Source organism: Carassius auratus, chromosome 6 (genome assembly GCF_003368295.1).
Source record: "Carassius auratus strain Wakin chromosome 6, ASM336829v1, whole genome shotgun sequence".
Lineage (NCBI taxonomy): Eukaryota > Metazoa > Chordata > Actinopteri > Cypriniformes > Cyprinidae > Carassius > Carassius auratus.
In genome coordinates, this window is record NC_039248.1 from 12,205,205 (window position 1) to 12,224,171 (window position 18,967).

At 36.9% G+C, this 18,967-nt stretch overlaps 1 protein-coding gene across 5 annotated transcripts in view; it reads left to right on the top strand.

Moving 5' to 3' along the window:
* Positions 1 to 18,967, top strand: part of agap1 (ArfGAP with GTPase domain, ankyrin repeat and PH domain 1) — a 184,740-nt gene that overhangs the window by 138,661 nt on the left and 27,112 nt on the right. For all 5 annotated transcript variants that reach the window (XM_026262123.1, XM_026262124.1, XM_026262125.1 and 2 more), the window contains 4 exons: positions 57 to 161; positions 4,525 to 4,690; positions 7,318 to 7,479; positions 14,002 to 14,163. In XM_026262123.1, the coding sequence (XP_026117908.1) occupies positions 57 to 161; positions 4,525 to 4,690; positions 7,318 to 7,479; positions 14,002 to 14,163 (595 nt within the window). The remainder of the gene's footprint in view (positions 1 to 56; positions 162 to 4,524; positions 4,691 to 7,317; positions 7,480 to 14,001; positions 14,164 to 18,967) is intronic.

Sequence of the window (18,967 nt, forward strand, 5' to 3'; positions counted from 1 at the left end):
TCTGTTAATATTCAGTAATGAGAATTTAACTTTGTATTTCTGTTTTTGTGTATCAGGGCATGTTGCTGAAAAGAAGCGGCAAGTCACTGAACAAGGAGTGGAAGAAGAAATACGTCACGCTTTGTGACAATGGACTCCTCACGTATCATCCTAGTCTGCATGTGAGTACCAACACACACACACACCGCCAGTATATGTGTATTGAATTTTGCCTTTCTCTTCACCTTATTGCTCCTGCTCTGTTAATGTTGTTATTATTCTCAGTACACCCATCACTGTAACATCCAGATTTTTTAATGCCCTTTTCACTGACGTTTAATGGATTATTGTGTCCGCCTCAGTAAGCATGGTGTCTGATGACACGATGTTGTCCTTAATTACCAACTCATCTGTTTGCATGCGGCTGGCGCTGTTGATGTGTAATATAACACTGTAATGGCTTGTTATAATCACCAATTCAGACGACTTGTTTGCCCACACACCAATGGAAATGGCTGCCTTATAGCAGTGCTTCCCAAACTGTGGGCTGCGGGAGGTATTGCAGGGGGGCCATGGCTAGGCTAAATAAGAATATTAAAATAATTAAAATATTTTTCCCCTTCCTTATTACACAAATAAAAAGCATATAAAAACTAGGTGAGATAGAGGTCTGCATCCCTGCGGCTGCCTGACCAGATTTCTTGCAATGCGATTACATTTCTGAATTAAATGTGTCAGTGGACGGTAACTCTGGTGTAATTTGAACGGGAGCAGACAGTCTAACAATATCCTGTTCCCGACTTCCTTTCAGAACAGCATAGATTCTGTGCTTTAGCCTACTCATTCTTATCAACAACCAGTACAGCCTCACGCATTTTATTTGCTGTGTCTGTACGCCCAGCATGTGCACAACGGTCCTCAGAGCAGGCTGTACTGGTGGTAAATATAGGTTGTCTATCAGTGACAGAGCAGGATGCAGAGAAAAGTGGATGTTCTGTCTTTGAAGGACAAATCGGTTTTGTTCATATTTAAATAATTAATAGGCAAAACATTTTGCTCAACCTACATTTTTATTTCTTCTGCTACACTTTTCTGCGACACTCTTGTCCTACTTACAATTTTGTGCAGACTACACTTTTAGGGGCCCTTTACACGACAATGTTTTCAAATTAAAAACGGGAAACTTTTCATGTGTTTCGACTGTTCGTTTACATGAAACAATGCTTTGGTGACTGAAAACACACATTTTTGAAAACGGGTTTCAAAGTGCAAGTTTAAAAAAATGCCACCATTATCCTTTCCGTGTAGACACCCAAAATGAATCTTTGAAGACGGTGACGTGTCGATTTTAAACGCAAACACGAACAAACGTACAGCAATGGCAGGGTACATGGTACAAAGTGTGGATTTACTTCACCAATATAACAACCAACAGTGGAGACGCATCGTATACGACATATAATCATCACTTCCCTTCAGGCACTGTTTACTAACCAGGTGACAGTGCCAACTACTGGGCTAGCATACGTAATCCATTTTCACGGATATGTGTAAATACAGATGGTTTTGAAAACGTTGTCGTGTGTACATAAAACTTTTTAAAAACACAATGTTTTTGACTACATCGTTTTTGTATAAACATAGCCTTATTTGTTAGCCTATCTATCTCAGCAGCAGAAATTTTAATGTGAGATTTTGGAAAAAAGATCTTAATTTAGCGGAAATAGTCGAAAGAAAATTATTTTGAGCGGACAGTGGTTGAACAAGGTGAATATATTGCGGGAGCAGGACTAAAAAAAAAACAGTCCCGTGCATTCCCTTTAAATTGAGATACATTGTATTCCATAATCAATGCGTTCCTGTACTTTGTCAAAAAATCAGTTTCAAGTAGCTGTCACATGATAGAGTGACAAGGCTGTCCTGTTGATTCTTCTGGTTACATGTGTCAAATTAATAGCCTGAACTCGCCAACAGGGCAATAATGTTTTTGATACCGTTTGCCACAACTTGTGTAAAGTGGAATTTTCGGTGCTTTTGGCCTTAAATAAAAAGTTCAGGAATGCGTTGAGTGTGGAATCGGCTCTCTGTCTTAAATTGACGTTGATTCAGCCAGACATCAAATCCTTAACAGCTGAAAAGCAATGTAACCCATCTCATTAAGTACTGTCTGGAAGACTGCTGATCAGACTGTAAGACTGTTCTTTACTAAAACTGAAAGTTGACATCGTTCCTCAGTTTAAGTGTAGAGCGTTTTTTCTCAAACATAGTTATGTCTTTCATTGCAATAGACTTGTGAACTGTGTAGCTTCTGTTACACACTTTGTTGCAATAACGATGTGTAAGATGAGCTCTAGCATTTAATTATAATTTTTTTTTTTTTACAAAAGCATAGAATAATATGTGAGGTCTATAATATTTTACTATTATAGAGACATTTCTAGAATACAGGAAGCTAAAAGTGATTAGAAGTGAAGAAAAGTGGAAAAAAAAACAGCATAGAGAGACTTGGAAACAAGAAATTTCAAGTAAATTTGATGTGCACTGGAATAATTCAAGGGATATTTTTCATCAAATCAGGTGAGACCACAGTGTCTGCTCTCTTTTTCCCGATTATGAAAGCAAAAAAAGTTTATCTGATGTAAATGCCACATTAAAAATACCAAGTGCTACAACTAAACTACACCTTACTAAAAAATGAAATGGTAACTTTTTAAGTTTGTTATAGATTTTGACTTAAAATGGAAAATGTTTATTAAACTAAATATATCTATATATATCTATATATATCTATATATCTATATATATATATATATATATATATATATATATATATATAACCATCCTCAGTCATCAGTGATTTTGGTTTAGGCCTTAATGAGCTTATTGGTATAAATTAGACCTAGACCAATATATTAAAGTCTAATTTGTTGTTGTTGCTGCTGTTCTACAGTATATATTATAGCTGAGTTACTCATTAAAGGGATACTTTACCCAAAAATTCAAATGCTCATCTTTGACATTTACTCTCCTTAATGTTGTTTCAAACCTGACTTTCATTCATCTTTGGAACACAAGTGGAAAAATTTTCTCTCATCATTCTCTTTTGTTTTTGTCCACCCAACCACTTGATTTTAATTTGTTCTTGATGTTTTTTAAAGCTTGAAAATGCTGATTAAATATACTTTGTAAATATAAACTATGTATATGTAATGTAATTTTTCTTCTTTTTTTCTTAACCCATCACTCGGTTAGATGCCTTCCTGACACATTGACAAATTTTAGTCCAGCCAGCTCATCTGGGTGAATTAGAAGAAGTGTGCGTCATCATATACAGTCCCCTCCTCCCTTTGGCTGTGACCAGGTTCCTCTCATCAGCAGGTGTCTGCTGCACAGGCATCAATTAGAGTGTTTGCGGAGGCTAATAGGATGAAACTCAATCAGGGCTCTTAATTGCTCAACTATGTGAAAAAGAAATCACATTAATGCTGCTGATTAAGAGGATGGCAATAGATGCAACCTAATTAGTGAGGAAAAAACTCAAATAACTCATCCATGTACACATCCATTACAACCACGCCACAACTTTATGTAATCTTTTTTTGAGGCACATAACTATTGTGTGTTGATTTAAACTTGCACGGTTTTGTTAAACATTACATGATTATGATTTCAGCGCGGGTGCGATTTGATAGATTCATCGATGTGTAGCATCAATTTTAAATGCACATCTGCCCCTGAAGTGGCCAGATGATGATCTTTTCATCAACTGTTCTCATTTGAGCACTCAACTCCCTTAACTAAATCCCTCAAGTGGCTTGCTCATCCTTTATTTTAAATCACGAGTTGCATATGGACCCGTCCCCAGAGTGTATGTCCTACATGAAACGCAATAACATATGTTCTTCAATAGAGCAACTTCGTGGAGTCTTTTGCCTTAATGAGCAGGGGCAAGGCTTTGAGAGTGCGAGTGTACCACCCAGAACTGCCATATATCAGCTGAGTACCAATCAAATAACACAAAGACCTGAGAATCTCTGTGTATGTGTGTACTACATTGAGCAATTTACAGCAAGAGCACAACGTGTCCATCCCTCACCAGAGGCCAACAAAAGGGCAATTCAAAGCCAAGAGCTCTCAACACGGTTTAACAAGCCACAGGAGAGCCCTTCAGGAGTGGCGGGCCAACAGCTTGCGGCTGGTAATTGCATCCCTATTAGCATTGAGTAACTTTCATCATCAACGCAAGCAAAGCCACGCGCAAATCCAGACAACAGAGTCAGAATCCAAACACATGCTGCGATGGCATGCTGTGATCCGCAGAAAAGGAAAAAGAAGCTCGGGGGAAGATTTTGCATGTTTTTAAAAGGCTGATTTTCTGCATAGAAAGTGCACTTCACAATGAATATCAAATACATTAATATTGATTTCTTCACCTCTGGAGGGTGGGCAGAATTAACTGTGTGCTGACAAAATAAATTTAGTAGACACTTTTCATCCAAAGTGTCCACTCCTGTTGTAGTAATCCTTTTGTCATTTTTACTAAAGGATTATATGCAGAATGTTCATGGGAAGGAGATCGACCTGCTGCGGACTACAGTGAAGGTTCCAGGGAAGAGGCCCCCTAGGGCCATCTCCACATGTGCGGCCCCCAGTCCCAAAACCAATGGGATGACCAAGGACATGAGCAACCTGCAGCTTGGACAGACACCAGGTAACGTGATCATGCTTTTGGTTCGTGGTTTTGTTTGGTTTTTTGTTTTGTTTTGTTTTGTCTGGTTTTGTCTGGTTTTGGTTTGGTTTTTTTGTGTTTTTTGTTTTGCTTTTTGTTTTGTTGAACTTTTTTTGTTTTGTATTAAATAAAATTGGATGATAATATAACAAATTAAATAATTATGAATTAAATCACATATATTTAAAAAAAAATAATGAAATATATACTGACCATCTATCACTGTAACATTTTAATCGTGCTTTTTCTTTATTTTTGATTTTTGTTTTATGATTTTAAGATTAATTAATATAATAATCTATAAAATTTAGATAACAATATAAATTATAAAAAAAGTATTTTGTATTTTTATTTAAGATATATAAAAACATACTGATCATCCATCCAGGGTGTTCCCCTTCCTTGAGAAAATAGCCTCCAACATGTCTTTGACCATACATTATACAAGAATTAAGGAAAATGAATGGATAATAAAATATATTTAATTCTGTATAAATTAAAATAATTAATTATAATGTTTAATACATATGAAATTTATACAAAACATTTCCTTGCATTGTTTTATCAAATGCTTTCCAAGAAAACAAATGTATTACAAAAGTGTCTTAATGTCGATGTAATAGGTCTAGGAAGCGGTCTTCATTAGTAGAGAATTTAAACGATTAAGGTATTGTTTCGTTATTCGTGTAACACTCATTGGATCAACAATCCTTAAGCCCCCCAAGGAGTGTTAAAGACCCTTCTCAGTCACATACACACACACAAAGCACCAGGAGGACCAAACTAATAGCATGAATATTCAGTGACCCATAATACATGTACTAATTATTGTCATGAATATTAATGCAATCAGCGCTCGTTCTCCAGTCAGGCAAGTCCGAAATGAGCTCTAATGAGAGGGAGAGAGAGAGAGAATGAGAATGAGGGAAGGAGCGAGGGAGTTGTAGAGGAGAAAAGAGAGATAATTCACAGTGGTACGGCAGTCAAGCTTTTGTAAGTGAAGTATTTGACTGTAGGGCTGGGTCAGCTGCGTGAACACATGCACCTCTTATTCCTTTGGTTTTAACATCTCATTTTTGCGAGAGCTCCAATTATGCACCGAATCCATTATAGCATATCTTCACACACTGCTGTTCTTGCGCTGTGTGTGTGTGTGTGTAGACCCTTTTCTGCCCTCATACATACATAGTGTTTATTTTCCTCCAGACGACCACTGATGTAAAAATGTAGTTTATCAGGGCTCTCCTGAAGTATGATCAGCATTTGCCATTTACCCAAAGGTGCTGCCGTCTGATTTATCCGCTACAATGGAGATTAAATTGAGTCGTGACATTTCATTCAGTCGAGTTTGCAACGGGCCAGTGGAGGCCCGTGGGTACACCTTTTTGCAACAACAACATATTAAAAGCCAGAAAATTAAGTATTTACTGAACCCTCTTTTTTGTGTTTAAACTACATTGAGTATTTTGTGTGTGACTGTAGCTAGAGCAGACAGTATCATCAAATCAGCGTTATTTACATTTTGTTCCCCGCTATTGGACAAACTGTTAGATTTGCTCTGTTTGTAAGCCCAGAAGCCTTGTGGTCGATTGTGTTTGAGTATGTATGTGTGTGTCATATCATATCCCTCCCGCGTTCTTTTGTAAGCAGTTGTGGTGAAATCTTATTAGTGCGATTAGATGCGGCTTCCTATGATGTCCACTTTAATTTCCACATCAGACAAAGCTCTCCCGCAGTTCAATGATGACTCACGGTGGTGATAAATAATTAACCTTCGAGTAATCTGATGTCACTATTTATGCACTTTGACGACAACAAATAAAGAAGTTCTGTGCATGAGTGCTAGTAACACTTATTATTATTATTACCATTAACAAGCATTAAAATTGTAACAAAGACGCGCTTGGAATAAAAAAAAAGAAAAAAGAGGGATGCATTGATATTAAAATTTTGGTCAATATCAGTAAGCTGATAATCACAGTCGTAAAATTGGATACTGTCTTGTTTGTATAAATTAAAGCACTAAAAACGAAATTATTTGGAATGCCACTAATAATTAATGCATTCCAACAAAAAAATAATAGCCCATTTTTTTCTGCATATTTTGTTTCATATTACATTTTAATTGGTTAGTTTACCACAAAATGCAAAAAATTATCATTATTTACTTAGCTTAATGCAATTTCAAATCCATAAGATTTTCATCCATTTTTTGAATATAAAAATGCATTTTTTTTTGTTCTCTCAACCATTAATTGAAAGTCAAGGTAACCTAAATTTAAGCTTCAAAAAGTTCATAAAGACTTGTAAAGATTTGTCGAAATGACCATACCATATTAAATAACTGACCAATACTGCTAAAAACAAATTCTAATATTGGCTGATAACCAATATATTGTGTCAGTATATTTTACTTATTGTAAAAATATTTTTATAAACCATTATTTGCCAAAAAAATAAAAAAATTAATAAAAACTACACTCTAAATGTACACTAGAATACCATCAAAAACTATATGGCATTACAGTTGACAAGAACAAATCAGGAAATTTGGTGCATTGGGTATATTATATTAATGGTGCATTAATTTTTATGCGTCTCTCTTGAAGGATCTGTGACCAGTAGTTCTTCAGCGTCTCAGATGGCGAGTGGCATCAGTCTGGTGTCGTTTAACAGTCGGCCGGATGGGATGCATCAGCGCTCGTATTCTGTGTCCAGTGCTGACCAATGGAGTGATGCCACAGTTATCGCCAACTCAGGAATCAGCACGGGTAAGTGTAAGGACACATTGCCATGTGCAGCCCCTCGAACTGGTGCAGGGGGGTTTGCTTTTTATGCATGTCGTCGTCTTGAAGGTTTTTCTTCAGAAGTGAGAACAGATCTTTAAACAGTGATTTGTTATCCTATAGTTGTAAACACACACATACACCCACTCCACCTTTCATTGATCCTTGTGTCAAGCTCTAATGCTGCTTTAACTGTTCATCAAAGTAATGGCCACTCAGGAGAACCACATTACCAAAGGCTCATCTGTCGACGGCTAGCAGAAGAGAAATGTTTGGAGCATGATGTTTATCAGTCTGTCACCTTTCTGTTGTCAGAGAATTTCATACTTGGCTATTTTTATTAAATCTTTCATGTCTAAACAGCCACAGGGCGGGAAATGGGCATACACACAGAGGTCACTATTGGACTGACAGCTGTCAGGCACAATGTTTTATGTGTGCTGATGAACTGCAGTGACATGGTGTGACTAGTTTTAGGTCTGTTATTTGACCCCTGCCTATAGTTTACTCTTTGTTTCCCCCTGATAACAATTAAAGCTGTGAAACACTTAAATGGGCTCCTGGCCGTGTTCGCAGCAGGACACTACTTGCACACAGCTGAGCCACAGGCCCCACATGACTTCAACAGTACATCTTTTAAAATGTTCGGTTTTTTTATTCTAATTATTTTCCACAAAACATGTGGAACTCTAACTCTAACCTAACCCTAACCCTAACCTAATTCTTACCTAACCCTAACCCTATGTTTTGGTTTTTAATATTTTCTGTCACCTTTAAACCTGTTTCACACAGCACACATAAACACAGGGTTTCCGCAGGTCTTAAAAAAGTATTTTAAGTCTTTACCTTTTCATTTTTTAGAAACAATTTCAAATTTGTCAGTTTTCAATGATATATGTTTAAAATATCAAAACATTATTTATGTATTAAAAGTTTAAATATTCCATGTCCACAAAGCTGCATTAAGCAGTGTGTAAATGCGTCTAAATGGCACATTTAATGCCGCTTCCGCTTTCCAATTTTGTTGATACTAATTTCATTTGCTTGGTAAAAGCCCAAATGCAAGAATTTGACTCAAAAGATGGTGCACAGTTTAAGAAAAATGGCTTAAAGGTAAAAATGGCCATGCAACTATATGGAAATGATTAATATCTATTATTGCTGTGAACTTACCACACAGAAGATGAAGAATATAAAGATTCAGGAGCCAGCTGTTAGCACAATTAGAGATAAGATATCAGCACAATAACACTATAGCAAAACATTATTTAATTACCGTTATCGATAAAATCCCAGAAAATGATTGAGATATCACTTTTTGTCGATATCGCATAACCCTTATTTATATTATTTAATTGATATAATATTTTATCGATAATAATTGTTAAAAATAATATAATAATCAATACTTTTGACTTGTCCATTTTCTTAAAATGGTTTAAAGGCTGAAATGTAAAGTTAGCTTTTTATAAAATGTTTTGTTTTTGTGAAAACTTGGGTTGCACTTTATTTTACAGTACGTGTTAGATTTGTACATGAGGAACAGGACAGTAAAATAAAGTGCTACCAACTTGTATTTGAACTGTAAATTATGATTTTTACAGTAACTTTACAGTTTAATGTGGAACTATAGACATTGCCCAACCTCGCTAATATGGTATCAAATGAATTTGTCCAGGTCTTAAAAAGGTCTTACATTTAAGCTTAAAAATCCTGCAGAAACCCTGAAACAAAGCTGCAGCATTTGTTTTTCTCCTCCAAGAGAAGTGCCAGTGAAGAACAATCCCCACCTCAAAACTGATTCTAAAGATTTCCATAGTTATTTTAATCACAGTGCTGATTGTCTACACAGTGCTAAAACATATACTAAACACTAACCATGGGCGAGGCTAGACCCTTTATAGGGGTGCTTCAGCACCCCTAAAAAGGAGCTCAGCACCCCTAAAACTTGGAGTAAGAAATAATCCAAGTTTTTTCGTTTTACCTAGAGTTGTTCCGATTCCGAAACCACATCGGTGAGTACTGGAGTCAGTATCCTGAATCACAATGGTACACCTATAATGAGTGTTTATTTTCGGACTATTTTAGTCCAGCGGGTCGCCGCCGCTGTGGAGGAGCACAGGACCCGGGTGACGAGAAGTAGCGCCGGTTACAATGTTCTTCCACAAGACGCATGCAGTTCTGTTTATTAACTGATAGAAAGCGTGAAACAAAAATAGTAGTGCGACAAATAAACTGACTACCTGTGTAGTGCGTACGTGTATCTCGGTTGTTAAAGTCTATCATTAATTTGATACTCATTTTAACAATCGGGAGTCATGTAAACATAATTTACAGAAGATGAATTACATTTTGTTGTCCAAGTACCTGTTACTTTGTTCAATGACAATAAAGTTGAATCTAATCTAACCAATCTGATGACTATTGATACAAAAGGAGGCACATGTAGTTAACAGTCAGGAAAACCAGCTGAGTGAAGAAAGTTTTGTGTTTGTTACCGGGAACTTTCTGTTTGAACTCTCACAATTAAGATGTTGTTCTGAAAAGGTTAAAAAGAATTTAAATCTGGATTTTGGAGTTAGTTGAATCAATGTTAAAATGATAAAGTTATTTTTCAATAGATATATTTTTTTGTTTTTGTGTGAAAAGAGGGTGGGTGGTGGCAGTGGGGCTCATTGGGTGCTCAGCATCCCTAAAGCTCTGACCCTAGAATCGCCCCTGACACTAACCCTTAAATGAAAAAAGTAACCTCAGCCTTAGTTTAGCATTGGTAGCAACTGCTTTAGAAGAAGAAAAAATCATGCCAACATAACTTCATCAGGAGAGGCAGTGACATTTCCTTTAATAATGTCCATTAATGATGGAATTCATATTTGAAGTGAGCAACTGAGAACTGTTACAAAGTTGATCATCTAATTTACAAGATCAAATGAAGCACAATAAATTCCAAATCCAAATCACAAATACACCAAAAATGTTAATAAAGATAAAAATGTTAGTGTTTGTTGACAGATGCCCTTTCTTTGGAACAGTAAGCATTTGAATAATTGTCTGTATGACATCAGCATTAAAACAGCAGTGGAGATGTTAAGAGAATCCATCAGTGGCTCTTCTTCAAGTGACATTCAGTGTGGTTGTTCGGACACTGCGGCGCTCCGGAGGGCTGTGTTATGAGGCTGTGTGAGTGCTTGTATGCATCTCATACAAATAACCTTTCTGCTGCTCTAATGATGTGTCTGTCCACGGCCTGACTGAATCAGATCTGATGGCTGAATGACTGTAGTGCTGGACGCTGATTGCTTGTCACCTCTTGCCCCCAGGAGCTGATAGGAATGAGAGCCAGTCTTTTTTCTGAGAGAAGTGAAGAGAGATAAGTGGTAGCAAAGTAATTAACTGACGTTCCTTGCTTTGCGCTGTGAGAGCGAGATTGTTGACTAACCTCAAACACTTTTTGTCTCTATCCAGGAAGTTGCATAATTTTTTTTCATATTAGCTGAATGAAATCCAACACTTTTTTATTACTAATTTTGGGATTCTGTACTGAATAATTCATAGAATCAAGAGTTCTCACAAAAAGTATGTGCATTTTGCAGCATTTTGGGGTGAAGAAAGATATGATCCTCCTGTCTTCCTCGGAGCCAGTTTCCACTATTTGTTAAATTCTCAGCTGGTTTTCATGTATGAATTATTCCTAATGACATTATTTTATGCCTAATTATGCATAGAGTAATGAATTATGACCAGTGACAGAAGAAAATGCAAACATGACCCAGATGTTTTCTGCTACATCTGTGTGTTTTTTATTACTATTCATCCAAAGGGTGACAGAAAATTACAGATTGTTTGAAAGTAAATTATATATTATATATCTTTCAATTATATATTTATAAGTTATATAACTAAAAAAATTTTTTTTTTTTAATTTTTATAAATTTTATAAATTTTGTTGAACTTACAATTCAAAATGTTTTGCAAAATGATTTACTGTAGTGGTCTAAAAGTAAGCTTGCTTATTCCTTTTCCACAATGCAATTCTTTTGACTAAACACATACTGACAGCCTTGTGCTTTATATACAGAATAAACTGAGCCGGTTTGAACTGAGATCATTTAAAACTACAGAGGCCTTTAAAGTGTAATTGTAAGAGGGTCAGAGTTGAAGAGAGCTACAGTGGTTGACACTTGGCTGTGTGCCGTCTAAATGAGTTGGATCAGATCAGAGCTGACTCGTCCTGACTGGACATGGCTGTCATTTGAGAAACACAGCCTCAGTAATGAGCTCTTTTATTCCAGAGGAAACAAAGCCAAGTCCATTTAAAGGAGATAAGATCCCCTCCAGTGACCGGGCTCTCTGTGTCTTTTTGTCTCACTCCGTGTTGTCTTGAGGGCATGGGAAATGCAGTGACATCCCTGTCTCTTTACCTGGAGCAGACCTAGCTCCAAGCAAACAGTTGCAGAAAAAAATATCCCCTTTCTCCCTCCCACTGTGGCTATTCTTGATCCTCCCTCTCTTTTGCTTAATAATGAGAGACAAACAGCAGAAGTAATGAGTGTCTCTTTGATTACCACTGCTGTGTTTAGGTGCTCTGGGGTACATGCTTTTGGTTTGACCTGCCTTTAGATTCTTTAGATAAGTTCTTGGCCGCGCTGATGTCATGTCACCCAACTTGTTGATTAATGCTCTTTTACATAGGGATTTCCCTTCGTCCTTCTGTCGTTTCCAAGCTAGTAATGGCCCAGCAACAATCTAGAAAAATGCACATAGCTAGATATGTTCTCTTTGTATTCATGTTGCATTCATAGTGTTGAAAAACTTACATGTTATTTTAAGCAAGTGTACACTCTTGTTCAAAAGGGGTTTGTGATGGTGTTTTTTTTTCTTTATTTGTGAATGTTTCTGAAAGAAGGCTCTTATACACACCAAGACAAATTATGGTTGCTTATTTTAATATATTTTAAAATGTAATGATTTTCATCAGCCAGTCTCCAGTCTGCCTAATTGGTGCTCAAGGATTTTTTTTAATGAATAGAATGTTTAAAAGAACAGCATATATTTGGAATCTAAAATTTTTTTTCTAACATTATAAACATCTTTACTGTCACTTTTGATCACTGATCTATATATGACTGGATCGCTCATGCGTTCTAATCTGCCAGCAGACAGTGAAGCCTCCGAAAGTGTTCGATCCGCCATTTTACGAATCCCTACCAGCAGAGAGCACCATTGAGTCACATGCAAACCGCTGACCTAAAATAACTCGATTTGAAGCAAATCAGTCAAACCTGACTAGCTTTTATGTTATGTGTATGTAAAGCTAAAGCTTTGTCTTTAAATCCATACTGTATATAGTCAAATATTTCTCTGAATAAATTCAGATTTCAGAACGGGCACTTTGTTGAGGTTGTGTCCGTCTGATGTTTATCATGTTCATGATGTTCGCTACTGTAATGAACATAGCTTTTTAATAAGTAGGGGAAATTCCCGACATGTAAAAAAAATTACCGCTTAAATACCTAGGGTGTTTGCATTGTAATAATGTACAGAGATAATTCAGATTTATAAATGCTGATTTGTTAGGTGATGTTTTCTCTGTGTAGTAACTGCCGCTCCACCTGAACCAGTGTTGCCAAGTCTGCGGTTGTTTTCCATGTCCACGGTTCGAAGCAACCCCAATACCAATAACATGATATTTAGCCCCTAAAATGTGAATTTTACCAAGACAACCATGCCAAAAATCTCTCGCTAGTCTTAGTTTGTTTCGTTCTACATAAACGATGACAGCCATTTAGCCTTTGCCTTGAAGTGGATTATTCCATGATGATGTATGTGGTCTGTTTCTCCTCCTTTCCTCCGAAATAACTGGATAAAACAAAACCTAAAAGCAAACTGGCTGTGACTGAATGTCTGCCAGAATTATAGCAGACGAATTAATGCCTTTTTGAGAAAGCATTGAGCTTGAGAAGACAAGGATGGAGAATATGAGGGAGAGGGAAAGGTGTATTTGACGTTGAGGTGTGTGTAAAAGGGAGAGCTCGGACAAAGCGGCTGTTAGAACGAGGTGGTTAATTGTTCACTTTGGGATGGCATCTTGTCAGCAGAGATAAGTTGTCACGTTTTCCACTTGAGCTGAGACTAAACGATTGTAAAATAAGTTACGGCCATCCTTGAGGCTGTCTGCTGATGCACAGCTCTGGGAGCATGCTCAGTGCCAGCCTGCCATCCCCCCACCCCATCTCAACATCAGCGCTTTCACTCCGCCTGATATTGATGCGAACTGAATGTTATTTTATTCTGCCGCTAGTCACAGCTGTCAGTGCCGCTTATGAAAAGTGAAGCAGCCTTCTGATAGCCTGAGCCTGAGAATCCAGCCAAACGCCAGGCAGAACTGGCCTCACACGAACACTAGCGCTCTATCATTTAAACCAGAGCAGACACCACAGAATATTCTATAGGCTTGCCGTAAAATAGAGTTGAATGTTAACATCAATCTCTCTCTTTTGTGTCCAGATACCGGTCTGGGAGATTCTGTGTGTTCCAGTCCAAGCATATCCAGTACCACCAGTCCTAAGATAGATCCACCTCCATCGCCTCACGCCAACCGCAAAAAACACAGGAGGAAGAAGAGCACCAGCAACTTCAAGGTGGATGGCTTCTCTGGAAATGCAGAAGGTACTTCCTGTCTCCGTCCCACTCTATCTGTAGTCTTCTCTTCCTCTCAGATCTGGTCAGACCTCTGCTGATCCTCCCTTGGTCTCTAAATGCAGCCATGTTCCTAAGAACCACTGTAATGCTTTGATTCTTAAACTATCTTTAACATTCTAACTGCAAATGTTATATGATATTTCACAAGGTTAGTAATAGTGTGAAAAACTATTGCAGAAAAGTTCACTCCGAAAAACTGTACATTTTAAACCTGTTTAAACCTGAAAAACAAAAATTCTATAATGCTGCATTTCTAGGTCACTAATCAAATTAGTATTCATAAGAAGCCAACATTTCAAAAGTACTAATACCTAAAAACTTAAGCGAGCAAAAATTAATGTTATTTGCTATAAAGTGGGGGAACTATGAAGTCAGAACCTGGAAGAATAATTCACCGCAGGTTCTCCTTCGAGATTTTAATATGGGGTTTTATAATGGGTTTTTTCAATTTATGAGTAAAATAACTGATTCCGAATTTTAGTTTTGCGTATGAATGTGTGTAATTTACATTGTAGAACAAAACGTAGAAGTCTCGTCAAGTTATGTTTACCACAGGCTTTATTTTACTCATAAATTCAAAACCCCCATTATAAAACCCCATAGAAAAATCTTAAAGGGGAACATTAGTGAAGTGAAGTGACATTCAGCCAAGTATGGTGACCCATACTCAGAATTTGTGCTCTGCATTTAACCCATCCGAAATGCACACACACAGAGCAGTGAACACACACACACACACACTGTGAACACACACCCGGAGCAGTGGGCAGCCATTTATGCTGGGGGTTCAGTTGGGGGTTCGATGCCTTGCTCAAGGGCACCTAAGTCGTGGTATTGAAGGTGGAGAGAGAACTGTACATGCACTCCCCCCACCCACAATTCCGTCCGGCCCGAGACTAGAACTCACAACCCTTCGATTGGGAGTCCAACCCTCTAACCATTAGGCCACGACTTGACATCATACTGTAGTTCCCCCACTCTATTACACACTGCATTTGACTATTTAACTTAAGTAGGTATCTGAAAGTTAATCATTTTAAAAATATAATTCAAATAAATAATACCTTAAATGTATATATACTTAATACAAAAAGTCAGTGATTTAAAAAAAAAAAAAAAATGCAACAGAACAGCGTTTTTTAAGTTTTTCAATAGAGGTATAATTAAAGGTGCTTTATGTAAGATTTTGACTCTACTAAAGCATAAAAATACCATAATATGTTTGCAGATATTTAAGAAACGTGCTAAGTTAACATGCTTCCTTATCTGGAAAACAATGCTACAGTCAGTTAGTGGCCCGCATTGTCATGTCACGTCACTTCCTGAAACAGAGTATGTTTTAGTCCACTGGCTGAGACTGATTTTAACCACACCCATAAATATTCCAGTGTCCCTCTCTCATAGCTACTAGGTGTGAGTAGATAAGTCTCTGTGATCGGAAGATAGATAGGAAAATGTGTTCAAAAATCAGAAAAATCTGTGTGTAACTTTAAGGAACGTCACTACTGAACACCTTTTCCCATAACATTTAGTTTGTATATGTATACCACTGTTCAGAACTGTGCTAGCTAACCATGTGCTGGTTAAAAAATATCTAAAATTGTCACTACCGAAACGTGGGGGAGTTTTTGTATTATCTTTGTTTTTGGTTTTTTGAGATGTTATCCCATTTCAATGTCACTACCAAAACAGTCACTACCATAAAATGTCATCATTGTTTCGGTGGTGACCATAGGGAACACATAATCCTCATATTTGCAGGAAAATAAACCAAATTTTACATTTGAGTTTTGCTTTTTTTTTTTTTTTTTTTTTTTTTTTTTTTTATATATTCTGTAATGTGGTGTGGTTGCTACCAAAGCATTACGGTCACTACTGAAACATGGGATGTTTTGTCAAAAAGAAATGAAGTATACTGAATTATCAGCAAAGATGTTATGATAGTTTAGTTTTTAGTATCTAGATGTTAACAAAATCTTTTCAACTCTGTCTTTGGACCAATTTATCTGTACATTTGATTATAAACAAAGAAGCCTTCCCATATACCAGCATGTATACACAAACACACTGCATACACTGCTGATGTCACACCTACATAAACGCAAGTGAGCACACACCGTCATGCAGTGAAGTTGTTTCTGCTGTGACGGTGCAGTAGAACAGATGTTTCTGAGCAGCAGATGTGTAATATTTTTCCTGCTGTCAGTATGGATCAGGCAGCTGACAGGCCTGCGTGGAGCAAGATAAATATGCTGAGTGATTATTACACACTCACACAGACAAACCAGTTAAACGCCGTCTGTCACTCACACACACACACAGACTCCACTCATCACTGCAGCCACCCATTCTGACACAATAGATAGATATTTGTATTTATTTTATTATTCGCACTCAGTAACACACCTCCATTCAAAAGTTTTCTTTTTTATTAACTTTTATTCAGCAAGGATGCATTAAATTAATAAATGAATTAAAGTGACGCTAAAGAATTTTACATTGTTGCAAAAAAATCTGCATATTAGATTGATTTCTGAAAAATAACGTGACACTTATGACTGGAGTAATGATGCTGAAAATTCAGCTTTGCCATCAAAGAATTAAATTAAATTTTAGAATGTATTAAAATAAAATAAAAAACTATTCTTTTAAGTTGTAGTAATATTTCTATATTTATCAAAAGTAACATACTTGTATTGTTCTTTGAAAAATGTGGATAAATAAATGGACCTAAGAATTTATTTATTTAGGAACTAAAAAAAAAGAAAAAACTTGAATAAGTAATATTTAGGATTTTATGGACATGCCTTGCATTTTTATGATTTCATGTATGCATTTATACCAAACAGTAGCACTTGGGTAAATGGGTTTTCAGTTTACAGTAAGTAGTTCATAACCTCTTGACAGGGTGAGAATACAGTACTAAAGTGTTGTAAGGTGGTCTGTCTATGTGTGTGTGAGAGAGGAGTGATGTAGGAATGATGGATGAGTGTGTGTCAGCTCAGAGAGTGTGTGATTAATTAGACTACGCTTGTATGGGTAGCCGCGGCCTCTTGAGAGCCGAGGATCAGTGCTTGTTTAAAATGTTCCCAATCACCCTTATTGATCCTCTCCCAAAGGGGGCCAGTATATTGTCAGTGAGCGAAGAGTATGGATGCATGCATGTATACACATCAGTGTGTTACATGCAGTGTGTATCCGAATGAAATTTAATCAGCATATTTCAAGCAGTATTAAATACCATAGATGTATGGGTCACCAATCTGTTACCGGATAGAACACAAAAACAAGGAAATCAAGGAAATCTCTGTAACTCATGTAAGATTAACAAAATAATCATGTATAAGCAGTGGATTTGATTGTATACACATAGGAAAATGTTTCTCTTATAAAGCATAGATAAGATAGTAAAATATATATAGGTGTCACTTGGTAGAAGCAAGTCAGATAAGACAAAAACAAACATAGACTGGCTCCATGATGGTTTTAAACCATGCAAAATAAAATAAAGCAAAGCCAAGACTAAATATTGACACAGAAAACGGCTATTTTACATTATAATAATATTGCATAACTTTTTTTATACTAGTGTAGTGTAGCCTAGGTGAGCATTAAAAAGTGAAACCGTTGTGTGTTAAAATGCACAGTGATTTTCATAGTAATGCATTGTTTGATTTTATAGACTTTATTTGGATTGCCATTTGATTTTCAGTTCAAAATCTGTGAATAGTAGCAAAACCAATTGAGAACCACTGATCTGATGCACCATCTCTATCATGACGTTAGCATTTGAGAGTTTTGAGAGACCATCTGTTCCACTTAATTTATGGTGCCACCATGTGGTCATGGAAGAGTGGAATCATGGGAAATTAGAACCCTGTTAGTCCTTAGGTTGTAGAAGGCAGATACATGAACATTGTGCAAAGATTTTATTTAATCTTGGATGGTAGATCTCTACACCTAACATTTTTCAAGTCTAATCTGGAAAGCAGACACACATAATCTGTTGATGAAGCTTTGATTATTATGATTGATATTCTGGGGTTCATATGAAAATTGATCCTATTTCTTCCTTTACTGTGTGAGACCTGTTTACAACAAATGCAGCAAATGTAAAGAAGAAGGATTCATATTTTTTGTATTGAAACAGATTTTTCTTGTCATTTCTGACCTGTAGGAGAAATGGGGTTACGTTAATGTACCTCACTCGCCCCCTCTTTATTTCTCGCCATCACTATCTTTCTTTTTTACTCTTTCCCTATCCTCCCTCTTCCCTTTCCTTTTTCCTAACCCTGGAGAGCCACTTTGTCTTGCCCTGATTCACGTTTTTTGAAAAGGTTGAACGTTGTCAGACGCTGCCCGGGCCTCTTCCCCAGCCCCCATTCGTCAGGCAGGCACTTAAGTGAAATATTATAAATAATCTACAGTATTGAAATCTTTTATCAGCTGTGTCACTTTCATTATTCAATAAGCGATTAGTAACAGTCTCCCAATTTAGCCATTAAGCACTTGTGCGTGGGGCCGGGGAGTGCTGTCACGCCGGGGGCCTGCTGAAGGATAAGGCTGTCAGCCTCTCTGTTATTCATGAGCTCCACCAGCCAGGTACCGTGCTCATAGTGTTTTAAATAACACACACACACAGTCAGGTACTGCACCCGAGGTGTTTTATAGAATTCACACACACATGTTCTTTCATATGAGCGTTGGAGTTCAAGAATACAAAATAAATAGCTATAAAACTGTCCATATGATGCAAGAGATATATTTCAAC